Here is a 27828-nt window from a genome sequence, read left to right on the forward strand (position 1 = left end):
TTTTTTGGGAATCCAGCATTACCCCTGATACTTTTTCTCCAGCTCTCAGGAAGCCTTACAGGTACTATAGTGTACCTGAGTCCCACAAATTCATCTTTAGGAATCCTACTGCGGATCCAGAAACCATTTCCCAGGGACCTAAAGGCATTAAGTCTACGACTGCCAAAAGTCTCACCTCTTCAGACAGGGATTCTAGGGCTTTAGACAGATCGGGTAAGAAAGTTTACACCTTTGCTACTCTTGCCATCAGGGCTTTAAATTGCCAGTTTCATATGTTAAAGTATCAACAACATATTATGGAACTAATTAAACAGAAAATTATGTTGATTCCTGATTGTACAGAACATAGATGTACAAGAGTTAATGCATTCTGCTAACAAAGTTGGTAAACATACTTTGCAATGTGGTTTTGATGTCTTAGAAGCATCTTGCAGGGCTGCTGTTACTGGGTCTGTTCTTTGAAGACATGCTTGACTTAAGGATTACTAGATGCACCATTAAACCAAGCATGTCTATTTGGCAATAAAGCAGAAGTCCTCAAAGGGATGGAGGAAAAAGCTAAATCTATGCAAACTGTTAAAGATTTCTTACAAGTACAGCCACCTAGATTCAGTAGGCATTGGCCTTCTAAAAATGGGTCTTTTCCAGTCCCTCCCAGACCTTTTCAGTCCAAACCCAGGGGCAGCAGACTTCCAAGACTATAGTCTCAGGGCTTGCACAGATCTAAGCAATGGAGTGCTCCCACCTCCAAAACAGGGAGTAGTAAGCCGCCATCCTATGGTATAATCTCACAATGGCTTATTCCTTAACTCTTCCAAGCCTTGCCCAAATACTTGCACCTTTAGGAGGGAAACTTGCCCTGCATGCCAAAAATTGGGAGTACATATATTCAATGGCAAGCTACAAAAGCCACTATTAGGGGTATATTAATTCAAAAAGCTGCTTTCTATAAAAAAATTAAACAAAGACAAAGTCATATTAACAGAATCAAAATTAAAAAATATATAGTCAAAACTGCAAATAAATTATTCACCAGTACTTGAAAGTCAAATGGTTACACTGCAAGGACAACTGTGTGAAATTCAAACACAACAGTACTCAATCAATGAAATTAAACTCCTCCACAAATATGCCGAATGGGCTCAATCACCCTCAAAAGCACTGGCAAGAATCATAAACATTAAGAATCCTCTTACCAAAATAAAGCAACTAAATTATAATAACAAACCTTTAGAGACAGATGAAGAGATCATTGCAGCTTTTGAAGAGATATACCAAAAACTATATGGCCCCCAAGACCAGTTTAATGAGTCATTATTTCATCAATTTACCGAAGAGTTACAATTTTCAGTACTGAATGAGACACACATAAATAATCTTAAAGCTCCCTTAAGTGTAGAAGAAATCATTGCTGCTGTAAATAAGTTGAAACCAGGTAAATCACCAGGGCCTGATGGTTACGTGGCAGAATTTTACAAGTTTCAAGAAACAGTTAGCTCCTATACTACTGAAAGTATACAGATGCATAATAAAGTATGGTACCGAAGACCTGTATATCAATAACTCAAAAACTATATTTATATCAAAACCCAAATTTATTGCATCAAACCCAAATAACTACAGGCTGATAGCACTCATAAATATTGATATTAAAATTCTTTCTACAATACTAGCTAGTAGAATCAAACAAATTCTACCTCACATTATATCTTCTGAGCAACTAGGCTTTATGAACAACAGACATATATGACAACACACTTACTATGGATTCAATTATTAGTTTAAAAGCGAATGATAAATGCCCTAGCTATGCACTGTCAGTAGATGCAACCAGAGCTTTTGATAGAGTAAATTTTTATTTTTTATTAAATATACTCAAGAAATTTAGTATTCCTGAGGGCTATATAAACATGGTTAGGGCTTTATACAAAAATGCCACAACAACACTATCTATACATAAAAAGCAATCAAAGCCTATTCAAATAAAGAACGGTGCAAGGCAAGGATGCCCACTATCACCTTACCTGTTCAATATTTACATAGAACCTCTGCTGTTTAAAATATCACAAAGAACTTACCACCATATTATGAATATTTCCAAAGTCCAATAAAGTATACAGCTTTTGCTGATGATCTTAACATTTATTTTAAATTCCCTAATACTGATTTGAAAAAGATACTAAACTCCATCGAAAAATTCTCAAAAATATCTAATTATGCGATTAACCCTAATAAATCCATCATATTTCCTATGAATACTCTAGGACATAAGGAATTCTATTTCCTTGAAACTGAAATTAAAGTCAATTATAATCTCAAATATATGGGTGTTATGTTCACTCACCCCCAATCTGACATGACTAAAACAAACTTGTTTAAAACCTGGTCTAACATCACTGAAGACCCTATGAGATGGTTAAACCTCAGTCTATCTCCAGTAGCTAAGGCGGCCATAGTTAAAATGAATATTCTTCCAAGACTATTGTTTCATTTTAGTGCTATTAACCAAAATATACCAAAAAACTTATTCTTCAAACTTAAAACACTACTAGGAAAGTTTATTTAGCATCCAAAAAGTAGTACAAGAATAAAATACACTAAATTAACATTACCCAAACAAAAAGGGGGCCTAGGCCTACCTGAATTCCAGACATACTACAACATACTAAATGCTAGAAACAAATAGCAAATTTTGAACAATCCAGCAAAGCATGGTATCCACTATGGATTAAAATATGTTACAGTCATCTAATGTCATGCAATTTAAACCCTAGAGCAGTACCCTTTCTAAAGTCTAAGACTTTAAAGCATTTTAAGGTTTATCCCATAATAATAAGAAACACAGTAATATTTCAAAAGCTGGTAGCCTCCCTAAATCTTAAAGATACTTTGGTATTGGGACAGCCAGTATACCTTAATCCTAATATTAAATTAAACAATAATATATTAAACCTGAGTCAGTATCCAAAAATTAAAAAGATTTTATGGGACCTGTACCAGATCAAAAGTTTCTCAGTTGACAATATTAGACAAAAACTTGAAGTAAATAAAAGCTTTAATACCATAATCAAGCAATTAATATATCTGATCAACACAATTACTATGAATGTCAAAATAGACAACCAAAACATGCAGGTATATCAACAAATTATTAACCTGCTACTGTCGAGATCTAAAATGTTATCAAATACATATAGATTAATAAAAAATAGATATCAAGATGCAATTCTATATTCCAAATTTTGGGAAGAGAAAAATAAGATAACTGATTAACAAAAATCTGATGCTATTGAACTTACTTTGAAATTAACTCCCCTTAAAAAACTAATTTCTACCCAAATTATGATCAATAACAATGCGTATCACACACCACTTTTTTTAGCAAAATTAATCCCTCCCACTCCCCTTATTGTACCATATGCCAGAACAGTGTTGCTGACACCCTTCATATTTTTTGGAGCTGTAAAAATGTTTACAAGCTGTGGTGTTTGCTAAGAAACAAGTTAGAAAAAAAGGGATACACCAAATCTACCCTGTCATGGGAAATGGCAATTTTACATATATTCTCTAATAATTTCTCATACGAAAATAATAGTCACATTGTGTCCAATGATCAAATCATATATAGCCCAAAATTGGTTAGACAGAAGTAAAATCACATGGGAAGAATTTAAAGGAATGGCTATAAAATACTTTTTAGCCAGCAAATTAATTACAAGAAGCCAAAAAAAAAACTATCTTACTATCAGAAACATTGAAAAACGCTTTTAGAAATCGTAGGACAAAATTGATTTATGACCAAGGGACTTCACCATTAGTATTACTTTACATAATTAAGGGAAACTAAAGGCAATTATTATAGAAATACCCACAATAACAGTGTACGGGTCATGGCAAACACATATAAGATGAACATTAAGGTGACATCAATGTATATATTATACATAGTTGGTGCAAGACAGAATGTTTATTTAGGTAGACTAGAATATCTGGTTGCAATGTTTTAATTTCACATTTTCAATATGTTGTACACTATCTTTATGTAAATGTCTGTTTTACAGCTCATTAAGAGCAGCTTGATTATTAGACAATTCCGTATAATTGTTACCCTAACATTGATGATTTATGTTATGTATATCATATTTGGACGACTGAAACGTGATATTCCAAGTAGCTTGTATGTATATTTTCTGTGTCATTCTTTTCTTGTATTTAAATAGAAGTGAAATGCAATAAAAATTATATTTGAAAAAAAAATTGGGAGTACATTACCCAGGACAGATGTGTCTTAAACATTGTTTCCCAGGGATACAGATTCCACTTCCACTCGCTCCCAACCCCAAACAGATGGCCATACCTCCCCCCAAACTAGTGGGCAGAGGCCCAAAAGCAAGTACTGTCTCTACTCAGTATCAAGGCTGTTCAGCCTGTCCCAGCAGAACAAAGTGGACAAGGCTTTTATTCCAGACTGTTGCTGGTACGCAGAAAAGAAAACTCTTGTCGTCCTATCCTGGATCTGTCTATTCTCAGCACCTTCCTGGTGGTTCCAAAATTCAAAATGCTTACGCTCCAACAGCTGCTTCCTATGCTAGCCAGCCTAGACTTAAAAGAAGCTTATCTGCACATCCCCATAAGGGAATCTTGCAGGAAATAGCTAGGTTTCAGAGCAGGCTCTGTCTCTGCACTTCCCTTTGGCTTATCTACTGTGCCCAGGGTATTCACAAAGTGCCTGGCTCCAGCCATTGCATACTGCAGGCAGAGAAAAATTCAAATTTACCCATACTTGGATGATTGCCTGATTCAGGCGGACAGTCAGGAATTGCTACTACAGCACCTGACATTTGTAAAGAGACTTCTAACTTCTCTGGGGTACACCATCAACGAAAAGAAATCACATCTGGTACCCATCCAACAGATTGTATTCTTGGGAGCAAGCTTGAACACATCTTCCCAGATGGCATTCCTCACTGCAGAAAAACAAATTTATTTGACAAACTACTTTAATCCACTGGCCACCAAAACCCAGCTGTCTGCAAGAAAAATACTGCAAACCCTAGGGTTCATGGCCTCTTGCATTCTACTAATTCCATATGCATGACTGCATATGAGGAAACTTTAATGGTACTTAAAAAGTCTCTGGTGTCAACATTCTCAGGACCTGGAAACAATGATTTGTATCATTACTTGCCTAAGGACAGAGTTCCTTTGGTGGGCAGAGGCCTGCAACCACAACAAGGTGCTCCCTTTCACTCAACCCCCTGCCGCCCAAACCCTAACAGACGCATCAGACTATGCAAGAAGGGCTCACATGGCAGGACAAAGCATTCAAGGCAAATAGAGCCCAAAGCAAATGCACCTGCATTTCAATCAAAAAGAAATTTTAGCTGTACAGAATGCTCTGACAGCCTTCAGAGGCCTTATTCTTCCAGGACAACTATTGGTAAAGACAGACAACACCACAGTTATGTGGTACATAAACAAGCAGGGGGGGAACCCATTCCTACCCACTCTGCAGATTAGCCATGGCTCTGTGGAACACAGCCTTGTGCAACCAAGTGCACCTGCAAACTCAATTCTTGCCAGGAAAACTAAATTCACTGGGAGACGACTTAAGCAGAAGTCTCATGGACCCACACAAGTGGAAACTAGAACCCAAAATATTCAAGCTTTTGAGGGACAGGTGGGGGGCACCAGAGGTTGGCCTCTTTGCTTCCCCTATCAATTGAGCAAATACTGCACCAGAACTTCCCATAGCCAAGCTTGGAAAGGGGATGCCCTGTCCTTTACCTGGGAAAGCCTCTCAATCTATGCATTTCCCCCTCTGCCCCTTCTCTTGAAGGTTCTATTAAAGCTTAAACAGGACAAGCCAAGGACAATCCTGATTGCATCAGACTGGCCACTCCAGCAATGGTACCCTCTTTTCCTCAGTATGACAGTAGTGCCACCTTGGCACCTGCCTCAGACCCCTTCCCTGCTGTCCCAGCAGGAGGGCCAGATTTTACACTCTCAGCTCCAGTCCCTGAATCTAGCAGCCTGGCTCCATCCCCTGATCTCATCACCAGCAACCCTCAGTAAGCAGGTGCTGGATGTTATTCTGGAGGCAAGGAGGCCTAGTACTAGAAAATCCTATTCGGAAAAATAGAAAAGATACTGTTCCTGGGACCAGTCTCAGGGAATGAACACGACTGTGCCCAGCTTTACCTCATGCACTAGGTTACTTAACAGAGATGCTCCACAAAGGCCTATCCTTCTCTTCAATTAAGATTCATGCCTCTGGCATCTCAGCTCATTATAACACTGAGCCACCCCTCTTCTCTCATCCTGTTGTCAAACAGTTCCTGAGAGGAGCAAAAAATCTAAGGCCCCCCCCAGGAGAGCTCCCACTCCAGCCTGGGACCTTAACTCTGTATTAGAAAAGCTCACGCTTCTGCCCTTTGAACCTGCTGCTACAACAGAGTTAAAATTCCTCTCATGGAAAACAGCTCTACTTCTAGCCATCACTTCAGCAAGAAGAGTGTCTGAATTGCAGACCCTTATGGCCGTGGAAACCTTCATTATCTTCCATGCGGACAGGATTACCCTTAGGACCAATCCTTCATTTATGCCCAAGGTGGTATCTAGCATGGCTTTAAACCAGTCCATTCATTTGCCAACCTTTTTCCCTAATTCTCAAAATAAAGCGGAAAGGATCCTGCACTCCCTGGATGTGCACAGGCAGCTTATGTTCTATCGGGACAGGACTAAACCTTTCAGAAAATCTGACCAGCTGCTAGTCAACTTTGCTGCAGGGGCAGAGGGCAAAGGAATTTCAAAGCAAACCATTTCTAAATGGATAGCACACTGCATCCATTTCTGCTACAAACACCATGGGAAACCTACCCACAGGGGATCAGAACACATTCCACTAGAGCTACATCAACCTCTACAGCTTTTCTCAGAGGAGTCCCTATCAGGGACATCCTGGAAGCTGGAACCTGGAGCTCTGTACACAACTTCACCAAGCATTACCACTTACCTATCTTTTCTAAACCCAGAGCTAGATTTGCCACAGCAGTCTTACAAGGCCTGATTGCCAGCCCTAATGCTTCTTAACTACCTCCATCCATCCTCAGCTTTGGGAATCAACCCAAATGTGATGACTGCAACAGTGAAACACGAAGAACATAGTACAGTTGTGTACACTTACCATAAATGTAGATGTTCGAGTGTATTCACTGTTGCAGTCCTGGTTACCCTCCCTCCAGCCCCCTGACTTTTCTTTACTTCTACCTATTTTGTTTGTTTGGCATATATTAATTACATCATTGGTATTTGCTTTTTGCTGGGGGTGTTACATACCATGTAAATGCTTCCTATTTTGGGGGCTCCTGACATCTGGGGCAAGAAAAACTGATGTAATTGTATCGGCTGCATATTTTATACCTCTGACGACCTGATGTCATGGAAGAAGCGACAGCATCTGATGCAGAAATCTCAAGACTCTGGTATTCAGGCTGACTGAGGGCTACCTGCAGGCAGATAACCCAAATGTGATGACTGTAACAGTGAATACACTATAGCATCTAAATTTATGGTAAGTGTATCCAACTGTACTTTCTTTAACCTGCAGTCCAAACTTATGTTTGGTCTCATCCCACTGTACATTTCCCTCTTTTGTTACTTGCTGTCATAGGTTCATAGGTAGGTACTAGGCTATCGGCCCAAGGGCCTATGTAAGCCTAGCCAACAAGGTTCCCTGGCTTTCGCCACCCAAGAAGGTTATTTTCCTGTGCTCCTGTCGAGCAGGGCCACAGAAGTGATCCCCAGGGTGAATTTCCTATTTCCCATCCACTCGTCAAGATTTTTCTTGAGTGCTAGTGAGTAACTCTGCTTGACGTAGGTAGCTTGTTCCAGAGTATGGGAAGTCTCTAGGCAGGAATCTGTCCCTCCAGCAGGTTCTGTTTATTGTGGAGACAAGGTTTAGGTTTCTAGAGCTTGTAGCTCGGAGGGATTGGGATTTCTTTAGTGTAGCATGTCCAACAGCTCTGGGTTAGACAATAGCTTTGTATGTTAGGCAGAGATCACCTCTGAATAGGCAATATGCTATGGAGTAAAGCTTGAGTTTTTTGAGATGGTCAGTGTAGGGTATATGTTTGAGTCCCGTAATCCTCTTTGTGAGGTATTTTTGTGGCCTTTCCAGCTGTTGCAGTTGTCTTGTGAGGTACATTCCAAAAGGTGCGTTCTACTCAATAATGAGTCTGAGAGCCGAGTAGAGGGGAACAATGACGTCTTTTTTTTCCTGGATGAGAACCCTTTCGTGATGAGGTGTGCCACGTAGAAGGAGTTCCTGACTACCGTGGCAATGTTATTATCAAAGGAGCGACTACTGTCCACCTGAGTCCCAAGGTCTCTTATCACACCTTCGGCATTAAGTGGACTGCCGCCTATGTGTGGTAGTTCATGGGTACAGAGTTTTTACCAAAGAGGATGACGATGCACTTTTTGTTACTGAGCTTGAGGCCTTGGCTCTGACACCAGGTATCAGTCTCAGTGAGGCCCTTCTGTAGTATGTTCATGTCATTTGGGGCCTCGACTATGGCATCTAATTTGCAGTCATCTGCGAACTTCGTCAGCCAGAGGCCCTGTGTGTTATCCCTTACTTTAGAGAAGTAGATCCCAAACAGGAGAGGACCCAAGACTGAACCCTGTGGTACTCCACTTGTCACAGGATTAAAGTCAGATTTGGAGTCTGCAACTTTTACAGTGTGGGTTCTGTCAGTGAGCCAGTTGGGAACCCATCTTGTGACGTATGGATTTATACCCAGTTTAGTGAGTTTATGTATGATTCCAGAATGGGGGATGGTGTTGAAAGCTTTGGCGAGGTCAAGATAGGCTGTGTGGACTGCCTTACCCTTCTCTACGGCTTTGGTGACTGTTTCAAAGAAGTCAATCAAGTTCAGGAGACAAGATCTGCCCTTCACAAACCCAAACTGGGTGAGGTCCAGAGTTTGGAGGTTACCAATGTCTTTGTTTATGAGTTCCATGATGATATGTTCCATGGCCTTGCAAGTCAGGCTTGTCAGGCTAATAGGGCGATAGTTCCCGGGGTTTGTGGTGGCTCCCCATTTATGGAGTGGTATAACTGTTGCTGTGCACCATTCAGTGGGTACAAAGCCTGTCTTGAGGCTATGATTGAACATTGTGCTTAGGTGGGGTACCAGTTGTTGTCCGGTCCCATGGATGCTGTGTTCTTGGCTTTGGGGAGTGCAGTTTTTACCTGCTCAGTTGTGATTGCAGGGGGACTCCATTCTTCTGATATGGATATGGGCCCTTTAGTGGGTGGGGGTAAAGTTAGCACTGAACTTAGCTAGGATGTTGGCGATATCAGTTGGTGCCATAATTTGCGTGCCATTGTGCTGTAACTCAGAGCAGATCTGGGTGTTGCCATTGAGCTTCTTGACATAGCTATAGAATGCTTTGTGGTTGTCCTTAGAGTCCGTGGCAATCTTGTTTTCATAGCTGGCTTTGGAGGATTTTATGAGGGATCTCAGCTTCTTACTGAAGCTGACCAGGGAGCTCCTCCACTCATGGGATTTTACTCTCTTTTGCAATAGTTTCTTCCTTCTGTTGTAGAATTTGTTTATAGCAGGAGACTACCAGATTGGCTTCTTTTTTTGGAGGATAGTGTCTTGGTTCTGTTAGGGATAGCACGATCCATGCACTCGTGTAAGTGCTTAGAGAGTGCATTTGTGTAAAATTCAACAGTCATAACTGTGTTGTCCATCTGCATGGGTGTCGTGAAGTTAGCCACTTCTGTCTTAAGCATGAAGTTGGCTTTGGAAAATTTTTTTTTTACAGTGGTTTCCTTAATGGGAGGGGGGGTGTGGATATCTATGATGATTAGCTTATGGTTGGATCTGACCAATGAGGAGTTGACTTCAGGTGTGGAATACCGCTCACTCATGTTGGTGATGACTAGATCTAAAATATTATTGCCCCTGGTGGGGCTGTGGATAAGTTGATCAGTGCTTTAGTTTCTCTGACAATTTTCTCCAGTAAATTCCAGTCCCCACTTGCCTTTTTCTGAATCCTTACTTGCAGTCATACCTATTTGCAAAATCCCCTTTCTCCATTGCTTGGCTTAACTCTTAGAATGCTTTCAAATAGTTTATAAATGTAATATTTTGTGTGGTTGTTGTTATGCCGTAAGGTCTGCAACTAAAATCCTACTCTTTCGGTATTTATCACCTCCATGTCATCATTATCCCTTTTCACTTTGAATTGTAACCTTCTGCTTGTGTTATATGTATGAGCCTTAACTGCATAGCTGTACAAATATGCCTTTTAATCAGGTAATCCTGACTTCCAAGATGGATGTACATTGAGTAACAGCTTAATTCTGGCTCTCCCAGTATGAAAGCAGAAACTCATTAGAGAAGGCCATTGGACTTGTGTTTATGGGTAAATTAGAGTTAACTGGCTAGTAAGTGTACTGCCTGGATGCCAGAAGAAAAGAAATAGAGAGGACATGGAAAACAATTAGCTACAAAAAGTGAGGAAGAAACACTGACTGGGGAAAGTGTTGCAGCTGTTCAGCAAAAGCAATGCAACCTCCAGACATTAATTCCAGTAACCTACAGGAAAGATATAAGACAACTGCACACACACCTGATTAAAGTAAACAAAACACTGATGGAGTATATCAACACAAACAACAAAAGGCTGGATAAATATGGAAGAAGCTTTAAGCAAGTATTCAGATGAGGTGATAAAGCTGCAAAAATCAGAGGTAGAAATGAATAAAAGCATGGCTGAATATGACACTGCCCAAGAAGAGATGTTTCAAAAAAGTAATAGAGGACCGAGCATGTAGGGAAAACCTGAGATTTTCAGCATACCAGAGAAGCTGGAAGGAATAGACAGCATTAATGTTATGAAAGCACAAATAAGCAGATGGACTGGTATTCTACAGCAGGAGTTGTTAGTTGAAAGGGAACATTGTGTGTATGCTCCAAATCTGGGTATGAGAAAGCAACCTAGACCTTTAATAGTAAAGATGTAATCCTACCAGCTGAAGGAGTTGAGTTTGACAAAATTGTGGCAGAACAAAGTACTAAAAGTAGGAGACAACAGAGTGTTTGTGGAGAATGATTACTCGTTGTACACCAGGCAGAAGAGAAGCAATTTTATTACACTGTTCAGGGAATGTCGAGACACAGGTGTGAGATTCAAAATGTTGTACCCTGCTGTCTTAAAAGTATTCTTCCCTGGAGGGACAAAATAATTTTTTGATGACGTACAATGCAAGGAGGAAATATAAAAGTCTGTTCAACAAAAAGTAGCTGTGAAACAGGAGGAGATTCTACTTCATGTTCATCTGATAATAGGGATCTAGACAATAGGCAAGAGGGGGCTGGAATTTATGGGAGAAAACTGGCAAAGGAACCAAGGTATTGGGAACAAATAACTAAAGAGGGAAAGGTAATGGGATGGGAAGAGGCCAAGAATGTATTTGGACTGCAGGTTAGAGATTGAATTCCCTATCAAGGATTGATGTCTGAGTATAGGCAGAGAAAGAAATAGGGAGGTCCTAAATGAAAGACCAGCAGTGGTAGAGTTTTTAGTAGATTGTAGAATAGAAATGTGGACTAGGCGTGTAAAGGTTCCAGGGCCATTAGCGTAGTACACACCTATGAACAGTTAGTAGAGCATATAAAATACTGCATGATGAATATAAGAATCAATCAGAGGAGGTTAGAAAGGTTTGGAAAGAGAAATTGGATAAGCAGTTCACAAAGAAACAATGGGTGCATATATGTACGTTTCCCAAATATGCAACAAAATCTAGACGATTTAGGATTTTTGCTTGGAAATGTTTACCTAAATATTTTTATATCCCAAGTAGACTCCAGAGAATTTTTCCTCAGGTAGACCGCAAATGTTGGAAGTGTCTTGGGGAAGAAAGTGGTACTTGGTTGGGAACATGTTTTCTGGGAATGTGGTGGGTTGGCAGACTTCAAAGATTCCCCGTGGGATGCACTGCCAAATATGCTGGGTGAGCAGATTGCTGTGATGAGGGAGATGATTTTTCTGAGCTGTGATACAGAATTGGAATTGCCTTGACATGGTAAGGCTTTGCTGTGTCTAATTATGGTGGCTGCCGAAAAAGCAGTTACTAGAAAATGGAAATCAAAATCAAAACCGACAATATTAAGAGTAGTGAATATAGTAACAGAGATAAATCAGCTGGAATTGAGACCTTTAGAAAAGGGAACAATACATACGGGGGAGGAATGAGGTTTAAAATGCAGGACTTAAATGAGCTATGTAATGTTTTTTTTTTTTTTTTTTTTTTTTTTTTACTGAAAATGATTGGGTAGATTATATGTGATGTATAATGTTTGTAACTGGGAGTGTGTCAGTATGGTTTGTAATGTAAAATGCTTACAATTAGGATTGTGTCAGTGTGTTTCATTTTCATTTATATAAATGTATGATTGCTTATGTCATAAGTGATAGTTTAATAAAGATTTATTTATTTATTTATTTTAAAACAGGCACGGATTGAATAATTTATGTAATGTTGCTTAGGTTTTATGATATATAGCAATATATGTGAAGTATCAAATTTATAAACAAGCTTATTAGCACAGTTTGATTACTTTTATATATGTAAAATTACCTATGTCATAAGTGATAATTCAATAAAGGTGTTTAAAAAATAAATCAGGTAATCAAAACTACCTTGATCTTATGGGAGGATCAGTTTATCCCACTTCTCTCTCCCTCTTCCCCAGATAAATTCTTTTAAATTCCTTCTTAAGTATTGACCACAGCTTCTCCTCTAGTTGATTAAAAATATGCATGACCTGTATGAGTCTAAAAACATTTTCATTGCTTGTATCTTACTATCCATAAACAAGAGTTTCCAGTTTCTCAGTTTTTGCATTATCTTAAGTTTAGTCTCTTCCTACATATTCTTAGCTGCCATAGCAGAAGCCTTTTTTAATTCTTACACCAAAAAAAAAAAAAATCTTAAGTACCCATGAATATGGGTATTGGTAGTGTGCGTGTGTGTGCATGTGTGTGTGCGCGTGTGTGTTTGTGTGCATGTGCATAATTTACAACTTTAGCCTTTATCTTCATTAATTTTATATGATGAAAAGGCATGAAACTGTTTCAAAATGTTCCACAATACAGACATGTCCAAAATAATATCATCTGCTACTAAAGCCAACTTTTCTTGATTACCATACCATTTATATCCCTGAATTTCTAAGTTTATTATTTTCTTTGCCACTGTTGAAGACACCCTGACCGCAGGGGAAAAAGGGGTGATGGATGGATTATTTTCTTTGCAAATGGCTATAAACATAACGCAAATAAAGGAGACAGGGCATTTTTACCTGGTTCCTCAGTTCAAACACAAAGTATTGCAGAGAAACCTTCCCACGATTACCTCTCATCCTTCAGATATCCAACTAATTAACCATATTATTGGGTCAGAGAATGCAGATGCTTTCATTGCCCTACTCATAAAATCTCACTTATTCTGTTGAATGCTTTCTCTGAATCAAGACCCACCAACAACTGCGGTACTTTCTTACATTCTGCTTCCCTCTTGGTCATAGTGTTAGTAAATGTTTGCCTCCCCTCCACAAAACCACATTTGATTCATGTTTGTCAAATTTGACAATACTTTTGGCATGCTCCATGCTAGTATAGACATAAATACATTACAGTCATGGTTTAAAATTTAAATGTGACTATATGAAGCTGGATGTGTGATAGGTTTTTACTCTCTTTGCATATCACAACCACCACAGCTTTCTTCCAAGATGCTGGTGCTTCTCCTTTGTTTAAAATACTATTAAACAATCTTCCAGATATTTAACTTTTTTCCCTTTTAACTTGCAGACTCCACAGAATTACCATTTCTTCCTGGAGATTTCCCTGCAAACTGGTTATATCTCAGCATTTTTATCTCATCTCCTCTCCTCCAATCTTAACTGTTAATTTTTGATCCTCTTCTCCTAATCTTGGCATAATTAAGTGTTCTGTAAATATTTCCATTTGTGCTCTTTCTTGTTTTCCATATTCCTGTGCTTTATGTATATGTTAATAAAATTTCTTAAATATCTCTAAGCTGCAGGATCTCTAGTTGTTTTTCTTGTCATTAGCTTTCCTAAGTTTGGCGGCAGTCATTTCTGCTTTCTGTTGCCTTATATCATTGTGCTAAAAGTTTTTGTGTTCTGGGGTTATCAAAAATAATTTGAGTAAGCTTTTTAAATGTATGTATATCATCCAAATGCTATATTTTCTCTTTAGCATTCTGCATTTGCTCCTCCACTTGTTTTGTGAAATTCCCTTCATTGTGCAGTACTTTAACCTTTGTCAAGCCCTTTAAATAATTCCGATTATTTCTTAACAATATCTCTTTTTTTATTAACACCAAATTTTTAAACTTCATTTTTGTTTTATTCCACTTGATCCTTTCTAAAGACATTTCTGTCTTCCCTATTAGCACTTGAATAATTTCCACTATCCATTCCCTGTTTTTCTTTTTAGTAGGTAGGTGAAAAAGTGGCAATGTCTCATTTTTTATTCCATAACCCTCTCAGTGTCAGTGGAGCAACAGGTAGCACAACTCACCTTTGGTGCAGAAGGCCGTAGGTTTTATTCCCACAACAGGCAGATTGATTACTGATGCCTCAGTGCAGCATAAGGGGGGGTGTTGCAGTCATGAGTGTGCCATCCTTCAGATGTTAAACCACTGTTTGAGTTGGTGGTAGCTCAAATGGATATAAAAGATCCAATGTCATTTATCGAAAAGAGTAGGGGTCCTTTATTATACAACTATATACAATTTAATGCTAAATTACATATCTTCATATATACAAAATATTGGTTAAAATCCTCTTTCTGTTACATCATTATTGTTTTCTGTTTATATAGATCCCCACTCCCTCTTCCACAATCACTATTTCAGTTTTCATTTTTTTTTGGTTAACAAGAAACATATTTATTAAATTATCATGTATGACATAGGCATATAACATTTATATAAAGGACAATAAACAATAGTGACACAATCTCTGCTGCAAACATTATACAATCCAAACTGTGTCAACATAACTGTAGCTGCAAACATTATACATCACTTTTAACATATCCAACCATTCTTAGTCAACCATGACATAGCTCAATCAAATCCTGCCTTCTTTTAAACCTTTATCCTCCTCTGCATATATTGATCCCACAGTTCCCATTTTTTCCTATGTAATTTTGCTCCTATCCTTTTCTAAAGATCCCAGTTCCGGTTCTTTTACTGTTGTTGTCCTGTTACTGTCTTTACTACTTCTAGTAAAGTTGGTTTAAAGTTTGATTTCCATTTTCGATTAATTGTTCTTTTGGCAGCCATCATAATTAGACTCTGCAAGGCCTTGCTATGTTTAGGCAATTCTGAGTTTGTATCATAGCTCAAAAAAATAATTTCTGTAGTCACTCCAATTTGCTCACTCAGCATCTCCAACAGAGCAGTCTGCAGGAAATCTTTAAAGTCTACCAACTTATTACACTTTCAGAAAGTATGGTCCCGTTTACCTCTTTCTGCCCCATCAGACCTCCAACATTTGCTGTCTGCCTGAGGAAAAATTATTTGAATTCTGCTTGGGTATAAAACTACCTCTGTAAGCACTTCAGGCAAAGATCCGAAATCTTCTAGATTTTGTTGCATATTTGGGAGACATACATATATACCCCTCAGATCTGCGGTGGTGGTGCTGCGGTAGCGTTGTCGACTCACAGTAAAACTCTGTCCGGTTCGATTCTCAGCTAGAGCATCTTCTGCGTGGAGACATGTGTGAATGGGCATACCTTCGTTGAAGGTTGTGTGTCAGGGCTGGTAACTCGGCACGTAAAAATCAACTACCAGTCATTAGCGGACCGGAGTTCCGCTGTGGCGACCCCTAACCGGGAAAAGCCGAAAGACACAAACAAAGAAACATATATCCCCCTCATTGTTTTTTTTTTTTTTTTGGAAAGACCCTATTCTGTAGTGGGCATAGGTTTTTATGCTCCCCAGCGATCCCATTCCAGGAATTAGAGGAGTGTTAAAATGTTCAAAAACTCCCAAGGGCCTTTTCAGGACACACGTGGTGGCAGCTCCCCTTGGGGCAGAAGGGGAGCACCAATGGAAGACGTCGACCCCATGGGAGGAGGTGGCCCTTAGAATCGGGGTTCCAGAGATTCTTTCTCTGGATAATCCTATCTGCTCCTGAAAGGAGGCCCGATTGCTTACCTCTGGATGCGGTAAGGGGAAGATTTTCACTGCAGTACAGAGCCTGGCGACAAATAACTTTAGATGCTTGGATGCAAAGGATCATTGCCAGAGGTTACCAAATTCCCTTCACTTTCTTTCCAAGATCAAAACAAAAATTCCCTGATGTTCCACCCAGTCAGAGGGACCAAGCAGTCATAGAGATTCAAAAGCTGCTAGAAAAAAGTCATCCAAGAAGTCCTACTAGACCAGATAGGATCTGGATTTTACTCAAGGTTCTTTTCAGTGCCAAAAAAAAAAAAATGGGACTTCGTGTTAGAGCTCAGCATTCTGAACAAGTTTGTTCAGCAAGCGAAATTCCAGATGGTCATGGTTCAGTCTGTACTTTCCTTTCTAGAGGAAAATGATTGGATGTGCTCAATAGATTTTCAGGATGTGTACTACCACATAAAAATGGACAGACACTCCAGAAGGTTCCTCCACTTTCAGCTAGGGTCCACTCATTTCCAGTTCAGAGTGCTGCCCTTTGGCCTCAACACAGCTCCCAGGATGTTCACCAAATGTTTGGCAGCAGTAGCAGCTCATGTGAGACTGCACGGATTCCAGATGTTTCCTTAGCTAGAAAACTGGCTTATAACCGCTCCCACCAGGCATCTACTGCTTCAAGCAACAGAGTTTATCCTTCTCCTTTTCAAAAGTCTGGGCGTTACTGTGACTCAAGCAAAATCTCACTTGAGCCCCAACCAAGCCTAGAGTTCATAGGTGCTCACCTGAACACACTCTCTTGCATCAATTCCCTTCCTCTTCACATGTTACAGAAATTAAAGTCCCATGTATAGGCTATTCTTTCAAACGACAAGGCTTCCGCACTTCTTGTCCTTCAAGCTTTGGGTTCAATGGCAGTGACCATCACCTTAGCTCCATTAGTGAGATTTCACATGCGACTACCGCAATGGCTTCTAGCATCACAATGGTCTTTCTTAACCCATCCAGTGACACACCCTATTTAAATCACCAGTCTTTGCAAGAAAGACCTGGCCTGGTGGATGGAATCCGAGGAAATTCTTTTAGGCTATCCCTTTGTCCCACCTCAGCCCAAGGCCATAATGACCAAGGATGCCTCCCAGATGGCGTCGGGGGTACTATTAGCATTCTAGAACTGAGGGAAGTGCTCTTAGGGTTGCAAGCATTCCAGTCTGTTCTCCCTCTAGGAATGATTGCATTTCAGTCAGACAAACATGTCAGTAGTCTGCTGCATCAACAAACAGGGAGGAACCAAATCTTACCCGCTGTGTCGAGAAGCTCTCAGAGTGTGGCAATGGGGAATACCCTTCAACATCTTTCTCATAACAACACGCATCCCAAGAAGCTGAAACGTGATATCGAACAGATCGAGCAGATGCGTACTTCTGCGTCATGAATGGTCTCTCAATCCTACAGTACCAAAGGAGATTTTCCTTTGCTGGGGCCAGCCTTGCTGCGACATCTTTGCATCACCCTAAAACAACAAGTGCACTGGCTGTTTTGCCCTAATTCTCCATCGGGGGAGTACCCAAGAGATGCTGTCCTCCACGATTGGCCCCCAGGTCTTCTCAATGCCTTTGCCCCATTCCCTTTGCTTTCCCTCTTCTTAAAGAAAGCCATCAGGTTCAGAAGCATGGTGATCCTCGTGCCTTTCTGGCCTCGAAAAGTTTGTTTCCCCTTTCTGTGGTCTCATCTAGTTAACCGTCCATGGATTCTGTCCCCTAGTTCCGGATTTTCTGTTTCATCCTCAAGGACTGATCAACCCCAATCTTCAGAATCTCAAGCTTACAGCTTAGCTCCTCCAATTCCATTAGTTGCCAGGCAGAAGAATTTATCTTCTCCAGTCCAAAAAATTCCATTGGCTTCCCATAGACCTTCCACCTGGAAAATGTACCTCAGCAAGTGGAAAAGATTTTCACTTTGGGTGTACGACAATGGTCTTAATCCCCTTTCTGCACCAGTAGAAGAGTTTCTAGCTATGCTTTTTGATCAAGGAGCTTCTGCTTCCACTGTTACGGTTCAACGATCTGCTGTTTCAAATTTCCACAGTGGCTTCAAAGAGCATTTTCTGATCTCTCATAAGTAATGTAAAGTGTTTTTGAAAGAAACCTTGCAATGAAACCTCCATTTAAGGACCCCTTTAGCACCTTGGGATGTCACCTTGGTTTTGCAGCCCCCCCTTTGAACTGGCTGCTACATGTCACTTAATTTCTTTCTTGGAAAACTATATTTTTGATAGCCACTATGTCTGCCAGAAGAATCTCTGAAATACAGGCATTAAGGCATTATCTTCAAAACCCCCTTATTTGTTTTTTTATAAAGGTAGGGTTTCGCTGAGAACTTAACCCATCCTTTATCCCTAAGGTGGTCTCAGAAACAAATATTAATCAAGCCATTGACTTACCCATTTTCTTCCCTAATTTTTCTAACAAAGGTGACTATTGCTGACATTTGCTGCATGTTCACAGACAGTTATGTTTCTATCTCAGCAGAACTAAAGAATCTAGAAAATCGGACCAGTTATTTGTATCCTTCTCTGGTCTATCTCTGGGGAAGTTTGTTTCAAAAGTTGCCTTGTCAAAATGGCTAAGAAACTGTATTACGTTCATATACATGTACAGCACACATAGCAATACTATTATTATTTACACCCTTTGAATTATTCCTCTTCCTCTATATGTTTGCAACCTTCCTGCTTACCTTACCTTTAGACCTTACTACCTACTACTCTGTATCAGCCCCTCCACTTTCAACTCATTATTTCCCTATATAGACCTATCCTCTCTCACCGGAGGCCCTTCCCATCCAAGCTATCATTTATACATAATTCATCCTTCCAGCTATTTTATAATGTGTGTGTGTGTGTGTGTGTGTGTGTGTGTGTGTGTGTGTGTGTGTGTGTGTGTGTGTGTGTGTATGTGTATGTATGTATATATATATATATATATATATATATATAGATAGATAGATATATCCCAAATACTCTGACGTATTTGATGTCTAAACTCCTTTTTAAGGTATTATTTTTCAACAGCATTATTAATAGAAAAAGTGTATGGATACTATACATGATTGCATGTAATCTAACTGTATATCAACTGTCTAATGTAATATTTTACTGTGTACATGTAGGTTTTCTCCCCGGGCCTCTGCTAAAAAAGGAAATGTGTCCAGTCGGACTTTCCCGGTTAACACACGTAAAATAAAATTTACAAGAAAAAGGAATCACAGTCTACTAGATCAGTAGCCATGTCTGCTGTTTTACGTTCCAAAGCTTCCATGAGTGACACATGCGCTACAGCAATCTGGGCTACTCCCCATATCTTTATTACTCATTACAAATTAGATATAGTCTCCAGGGGAAGAGCATCCTTTGGCCTTGTTGTTCTCAGGAATAGCCTTCCATAAGGCCACCCAGGGCCTAAAAATAGCTGGGGACTCTGTCCCATAGGTGAAGGATATATGAAGATTGACAACATCAGGTAAAGAAGCTATGTACTCATCATAATGTTCCATCTGTGTTGTCGGTCTTCATTTATCCCTTACACCCCACCCTCCTTCCCTCGTCCTATGGACTTTCTGGAAGATTAGACTCTTGTCCTGGTAACTTTATCAAACTTTGATATTGGACATGGTTTCTCTACAGATTTCTTTGGCTTGCTGTGTATCAGCGAACTCAGTCTGAGGTAATATAGATAGGGGCACTGTGAGTAGAGTATTAGCTTGAGAGTTTTTGGCTGGCACAAGCTATGTAACAGTTGAGTCGGTTCTGAGGGTCAGAACCATAACCCTTAGGTAACGGATAAATGAAGATCGACAACACAGATGGAATGTTTTGGTGAGTACATAACTTCTTTTTTTCACTGCTTTATGTGTCCCCCAGTGATTACCAACTACTGAAGGTCCTGGAAGTCAAGTACATTGTATATGTACCCCTTTTATTCTGTTGGAAACTCTACACAGTGGTATTTCTGTGTCTGAATAGCCTCTCTGTCCAGCTTTTATGGATGCATTTTCCTGTCAGTCAGTCCAGTATGTAATTTTATATTCTTGTGTTTTTCTGTCTTCTGGGCTCCACTTATTAGTGTCATGGTAGTCAAATTGGGGAGTGCAGTGGCTTTAAGTGACTTCCTAACCTGATTAGTGACACTGTAATTTGCACCAAAAAGTGCAGTGTATGCTTGCTAAAGAAAATTTGCAACTTTACCAAGATGGCCATATCAGAAGAAGAAATCTTAATACTTGACCACTGTGGAAGGCTTTCTCACAGATCATCTGAGATGCTGAATACATTGCTGTTTTTTTTCCCAGTAATTCATCTGTTTTTATATTTTAGGGAATTGCTCTGTGTTGCATCTTGTTTTGGATGGAGGTAGTAAAAAATATTTTTTTGAAGCATAGTGTTAACGTGGATCGTGGTGTAAGGATCCACGTGTTATTTCTGTTTTTCATAGATTGTTTACAGATTGATTTTTATGTATTTGTTTATTTTTTTTTGGGGGGGGGCTCCATCTCTAAGAACGGATTATTTTTTTTTCTGTGACTGAGTTATCCATGTATGCTAGACAGGTATGGCATTTTCTGTAGTCGCTTAGTAAGGGTATGTCAATTCTGGCTGGGAAAAGGCCGATTGGAAGGATGATCCCCCTTAAAATGGCTAATGATCAAAATGTTTGAATTACCATGGATTCATGATTAAATTTCGTGCATTATTATAGGTTTCTCACACTATTTTTTTAGAAGAAAAATGTCTTCAGTTTAAGTAAATTTATTAGATATATAAATGGTTTGATTAATGTTGACCAAATGTTTACTCAGGTGACGAGTACAAGAAAAAACAGTGAAGCTACTGAAACGGATCTAATGGAAGAGGATCTTGATGAGAGTACAATGGATGTGCAGGACCACTCCAATATTGATCTTTTTGAGGATGATACCAGCCCATCAACAGATAGTGCAGAACTCCATGACTCTGGAGAGTTGCAGTTTTGCACTGGTATGTGTTTGTATTTAAACAGTATCTGCACAGCTGACGCTGAAATTTAGTTAGTTTTTATTAGGCAAACCAGTGTTTCTTAAGTATAAGGTTCTAAATTAATGTGATGCTTTATTTTTTGGGAATACTGCTGCAGGTTTTTTCAAAGCAGTGCTGACATTTTAAAGAAAAGGAATTTAGGCACATGTGTACCTGCATCTCATTTGTTCCTGTGGATTTTTATTTGTTTGTGAACACATTTTTTGTTACATTATTTCCTTCTGAATGCCTTTAGATTCTATTTACCATTGTCCTTGTTCAAATATATGTATATTTTATTTCATTTCTTGCTAACAGTATACTTCAGTGGAGATGTTGCTAGTAGTGGGTTAGTCATCATGAAGATATGCAATATTTTCCATAATTATCATTGATGCCAAAGCCAACTATCATACAGGGTTGAGTTATTTTTTTAAACATCTTTAAGTAATCACATTTTAGTCTATCACATGGTATTTCATACATTAATAAAAAAATATATAAACAGTAACGGCCTTTTCCCTTGTTATGGTCAAGCAGCATACACATACACACACACACACATATATATATATATATATATATATATGTGTGTATATATATATATATATATATATATATATATATATATATATATATATTTTTTTTTTTGAATTTTCATTCACTCCAACATAAGATTAGTTGCTCAGTTCTTGCTGTACACTCCTGTTTTCTTAACATTTCCTTTCTCTTTTTGTATACTGTTATCAGTTCCTGATACAGAAGGCAATTTTTAACCTGCAGTTTAAACTCCTGTTTAGCCTCTTCCCTCACCATTACCGTTCCTTCTGAGATGTTCTTCGTGTTTCACTGTTGCAGTCATTACATTTGGGGTTATCTGCTTGCAGGTAGCCCTCAGTCAGCCTGATTAACAAAGGTTTGGCTCCTGCGTCGGTTGTTGTCCCTTCTTTCATGACATCAGGTCATCATGGTTATAAAGCTTGCAGCCGACGCCATTACTCCAGTCTTTCTTTCCGTGCGGTGCCCGAAGCAGAAGCAGTTCACAAGTGCTGGTCGGCCGACTCCTTAAATTTTCGTTTTCAAGTTTCAGAACCAAAGTCTTCAACTAAAAGCTAAGTACCCCGTTTGGGAAACTTTTTCTTGTTCCTTACTGATGTCAGTAAAAGTTAATAATTGCATTACTTGTGAAAAGCAAATACCTCATGAAGATTTTCATTCGTACTGTATTCCTTGCCTAGGCCCTGACCACGACGTACCTTGCTGTCGGTTTTGTGCTTTATCTAATCAGCGCACTACCCGTCGCCGGTACATTTTCACCTCTAAATATTTTGGTTCTCGGTTTAATTATCCAGAAATGTCGTCGGTTAGCCATCCGACTACCGGGATTCTGAAAAAACGTAAAGATAAACACAGAGACAGGCCGCTGAGGTCCAAAACTGCCAATGGCGCTTCTCCTAAGCCAGTCGCCAGTTCGCCGGTACTCAGTGAGGTGCTTTCGCAGCCCCTGGTACCCGCTACTTCTGATTCGCAGGCCTCTACTGAGACCCATTCGGAGTCCGGTATGCTGCGAGATGCTTCAACTATGGAACCCGTTGATGTCTCTACCTTGGATGGGTCCAGAGCTGCTGTGCAGGCACCAGCTTCTGAGGGTGTATTGACTTGCATATTAAACCAACGCCTCCTTCTTCTCTTAGGCCTAAATCTCGAACCATGCCTAAAAAAACGTCGCCCAGGCCACATGTTCAGGCCTCTATGCCCAAAAAACAAATAAGAATGCCTGAAGATCTAATAACTCTAATCAGGGGTAGCCAACCCCCCCCCCCCCTTCTAAGAGGCCTAGGACTGAAGTTGTTTATGAATGTTCTGAACAGGATTCTGTTTTTTTTCTGATTCTTTTGATGATCTGGATTTGCCCTTTATCTACTTATGAGGATTCTGATGCAGAAGACTCCATTCCCTCTGCTTCCTCTCCAGAGGATTTTTCTTTTGGGGAAACCTTACATACTCTAAGGGAGCATTTCCACTGGGAAAGCCAGGATTTTTGTGATTCAGAAAAGAGGCTTAAGGATTTCTTACTCCTACCTCAGCATAGGTCTTTAGCTATTCCTCCTGTACTAGACATTGTTGATGCTTTTTCGGAATCTAGTTTGGCCCCTGATTCCTTGCCTCCTGCTCCCAGAAAACCAGACAGATACTACAGGGTCCTTGAGTCACACAAGTTCCTTTTTAAAAATCCCATTGCGGATCCAGAGACTATTTCACAGGGGCCCAAGGGCATTAAGGCTTCTACTGCTAAAATTCCTGCCCCTGCTGATAGAGACTCTAGGGCGTTGGATAGATGGGGTAAGAAGGTTTACATTTCTGCAACCTTGGCCATTAGGGCTTTAAACTGCCAGTTTCATATGTTAAAGTATCAGCAACATGTTATTGGATTGCTTAAACAGAAAATTATGTTGATTCCTGACTGTGTGGAAAATAATTACAGGATTTAATGCATTCTACTGAACAAGATGGTAAACATACTTTGCAATGTGGTTTTTATTTATTAGAGGCCTCTTGCAGGGCCACTGTCACTGGGTCTGTGCTCAGAAGGCATGCTTGACTTAAGGGGAACAGTCTTTGCCTGATCATGTTAAAGCTAAATTGTTGGGTGCACCCTTAAATCAGGACCGCCTATTTGCAACAAGGCTGAGGAAGTTCTTAAAACGATGGAAGATAAAGCTAAATCTATGCAAACTGTTAAAGATTTCTTACAAGTTCAGTCTCCTAGATTTAGTAGGCACTAACCCTCTAAGAATTGGTCCTTTCCAGCCCCTTCCAGGTCTTCTCAAGCCAAACCCAGACACAGCAAAAACCCAGGTTTCAGTCCCAGGGGAGACACAGGACTAAGCAGTGGGGGACCTCCACTTCCAAATCTGGGAGTAGTAAGACTCCCCCCTATGGTAAACTGTCTCAATGCCTTCCTTTTAAAATTTCCAAGGACTTATCAACTGACTGCCCCTTTAGAGGGAAAGATTGCTCTTGATGCAAAGAACTGGGAACTCATTACCCAGGACGAATGGGTTTTAAATATAGTGTCCCAGGGATACAGATTTCACTTCCACACATGGCCGGACCTACCCCCAAATCAGTGGCCAGAGGCCCAAAAAACAAGTACTGTCTCTTAAGCATGGGGTCTATTCAGCTGATACCAGAAGAGGAAAAGGGACAAGGCTTCTACTTGAGACTTTTCCTGGTACCCGGAAAAGACAATTCATGGCGTTCTATCCTGGACCTGTCTACTCTAAACACCTTTTTGGAGATTCCAAAATTCAAGATGCTGACTCTTCACCAATTACTTCCTCTGCTAGGCAAAAATGCCAGGTTGGCAACACTAGATTTAAAAGAAGCATACCTGCACATCCCAATCAGGGAATCTTGCAGAAGATACCCACGCTTCAAAGCAGGCTACACGCACTATCAGTTCTCTGCACTGCCCTTTCTGCTGCGCCCAGGGTAGTCACAAAGTGTCTAGCTCCAGTTATTGCATTTTGCAGGCAAAGAAATAGTCAAATATACTCATATCTGGACCATTGTCTAATTCAGGCAGAAAGCCAGGACATACTTTTGAATCATCTGGCCTTTTGTACAAAGGATTCTAACTTGTCTGGGGTACACCGTAAACGAAAAGAAATCACACCTGGTACCCTGTCGACAAATTATATTCCTGGGAGCAAGCTTGAATACAACTTCCCAGATGGCCTACCTCGCGCCAGAGAAACAAATTCATTTGACAACCTACTTCAAACAAGTGGCCACAAAACCCAGCTATCTGCAAGACAAATAAAGCAAGCCTTGGGGTTCATGGCCTCCTGCATTCTTCTAATTCCATATGCAAGACTTCATATGAGGAAACTACAGTGGTATCTAAAAAGCCTATGGTGTCAACATTCTCAGGATCTAGAAGCAATGATTCATATCATACCTTGCTTACGCCTAGAGTTCCTTTGGTGGTTAGAGGCCGGCCACCAAAACAAGGGACTACCTTTCGTACCACCCCCTGCCACCCAAACCCTAACAACAGATGCATCAGACTATGCATGGGGGGCTCACCTGGCAGGGAATTGCATTCAGGGCAAATGGAACCCAAGTCAAATGCATATCAATCAAAAAGAAATGTTAGCTGTACAGAATGCTCTGACAGCCTTCAAGGACCACATTCTTCCAGGACAACTAATGGTAAAGACGGACAACACCATTGTTATGTGGTGCATAAAATAAGCAGGGGAGTACACATTCTTAGCCCCTCTGCAGACTAGCTATGGCATCGTGGAACACAGTCTTGAACTACCAAGTGCACCTACAAGCTCAGTTCCTGACAGGAAAGTTAAATACACTGGCAGACGGACTAAGCAGAAACCTCATGGACACACATGAGTGGAAACTGGAACCAAAGATTTTCAACATGTTGACAAGCAAATGGGGAAGCCCAGATATAGACCTGTTTGCCTCTCCCCAGAACTAACAATTGGACAAATTTTGCACAAGGACTCCCCACAAACAAGCCTGGAAAGTGGGTGCTCTGTCCTTCAGCTGGAAAAACCTATCAGTCTATGCCTCCTCCCCCCACCTCTACTCTCCAAAGTACTACTAAAAATCCAACAGGACAAACCAAGGATGATTTTGATTGTTCCAGACTGGCCACACCAACACTGGTACCCTCTCCTGCGCAGTGTGTCACGGACCCCATGGCACCTGTCTCTGACTCCTTCCCTGTTGTCTCAGCAGGAGAACCAGATTCTGCACCCTCAGCTTCTAACACTGAACCTTGAAGCCTGGCTAATTACATAATCTCTCTTTTACCATCACTTAGTAAACCTGTGATGGATATCATTTTAGAGGCTAGGAGGCCTAGCACTAGAAAATCCTATGCTGAAAAATGGCAAAGATTTTGTGCCTGGAACCAGTCTCAAGGGATAAGCACAGCAGTGCCCAATTTACCTCCGATTTTACAATACTTAACTGAGATGCTTCACAAGGGCCTGTCTTTTTCCTCCATTAAAATCCACGCCTCAGCCGTTTCAGCTCATTATAACACAGACCCCCCCCCCCTCTTCTCTCATCCATTGCTCAAGCAGTTCCTCAGAGGGGCCAAAAATTTGAGACCACCCAGGAGAGCTCCAGCCCCAGCCTGGGACCTTAACTTTGTTTTGGAGAAACTCACTCTATCTCCTTTCGAGCCAGCTGCTACTGCAGACTTAAAATTTCTTTCTTGGAAAACAGCTTTCCTTTTAGCAATCACTTCAGCTAGAAGGGTATCTGAATTACAGGACCTTATGGCAGTGGAGCCTTTCATCATCTTTCATGCGGACAGGGTGTCCCTCAGAACCAATCCATCCTTCATGCCCAAGGTGGTATCCAGTGTGGCTCTTAATCAGTCCATTCATTTGCGAACCTTCTTTCCCAATCCACAGAACAAAGGGGAATGGATACTGCATTCCTTAGATGTGCACAGACAACTCAGATTCTACTTGGACAGGACTAAACCTCAAAGGAAATCTGAACAACTGCTGGTAGCTTTTGCTGCAGGGACAGAGGGCAAGGCTATTTCAAAGCAAACCATTTCTAAATGGATAGGCCATTGCATTCATTTGTGCTATAAGCACCATGGAAAACCTATACCCCAGGGGATCAGACTTCACTCCACCAGGGCTACATCTACCTCTGCAGCCTTTCTCAGAGGCGTCCCTACCAGGGACATCCTAGAAGCTGCTGCCTGGAGTTCTGTACATACTTTCACCAAGCATTATCATTTGACAATTTTCTCGAAATCCAGAGCTGGCTTTGCCACTGCAGTCTTGCAGGGCCTTATAGTTGGTCCTAATGCAATCTAAATTCTTCCTCCCAACCATAGCTTTGGGAATCTACCCAAATGTAATGACTGCAGCAGTGAAACATGAAGAACATAGTACAGTTGTGTACACTTACCATAAATGTAGATGTTCAAGTGTATTCACTGTTGTAGTCCTGTTTGCCCTCCCTCCAGCCCCCTAACTTCTTTTGGCTATACCTCTACTTTAACACACACCACGTCCCGGCACTATTAAGGCTGTCCTTTGTCTCTCTTTTAGTCTGCTACACCTCCGTACTGTTTTGCCAGCATAAACCACGAATAACGAATAGGTAGTAAATAATTTCTTTAATTTAAACAAACAAAACAAGTTTAAAAACTCCTCAGATTTAGCTTTCATCTCCCTAGCGGAGACTTCCTCAGAATCCAGTTAAAAACTAATCCAAACACTCATTTTATATTATACCTTAATTCCCAACAGTAGTTAATTGATAAATTAATTAATTGCTTTGTAGTTTGACTCAGATTTAAAAACATATAAAGTTTGATAAAGTGAAAATACTCCATATGTAATGAAAGAATCCAAATATTGCTTCCAATAAGAATACTGACTATGTCATAAAGTGCATAGTAAGTGCATATTGAATAAATAAGTGCATATTGAATAAATAATAATGTCTTGATATTAGTCAAAAACCATAC

General features: G+C 40.2%; 1 protein-coding gene across 3 annotated transcripts in view; it reads left to right on the forward strand.

The window, feature by feature from the left end:
• ATM (ATM serine/threonine kinase) overlaps positions 1 to 27828 on the forward strand; it is a 3174581-nt gene that overhangs the window by 809972 nt on the left and 2336781 nt on the right. For all 3 annotated transcript variants that reach the window (XM_044072618.1, XM_044072619.1, XM_044072620.1), the window contains one exon: positions 21101 to 21278. In XM_044072618.1, coding sequence (XP_043928553.1) covers positions 21101 to 21278 — 178 coding nt within the window. The remainder of the gene's footprint in view (positions 1 to 21100; positions 21279 to 27828) is intronic.

This window comes from Protopterus annectens, chromosome 5.part0, assembly GCF_019279795.1.
Source record: "Protopterus annectens isolate FY-2018-M chromosome 5.part0, PAN1.0, whole genome shotgun sequence".
NCBI lineage: Eukaryota > Metazoa > Chordata > Ceratodontiformes > Protopteridae > Protopterus > Protopterus annectens.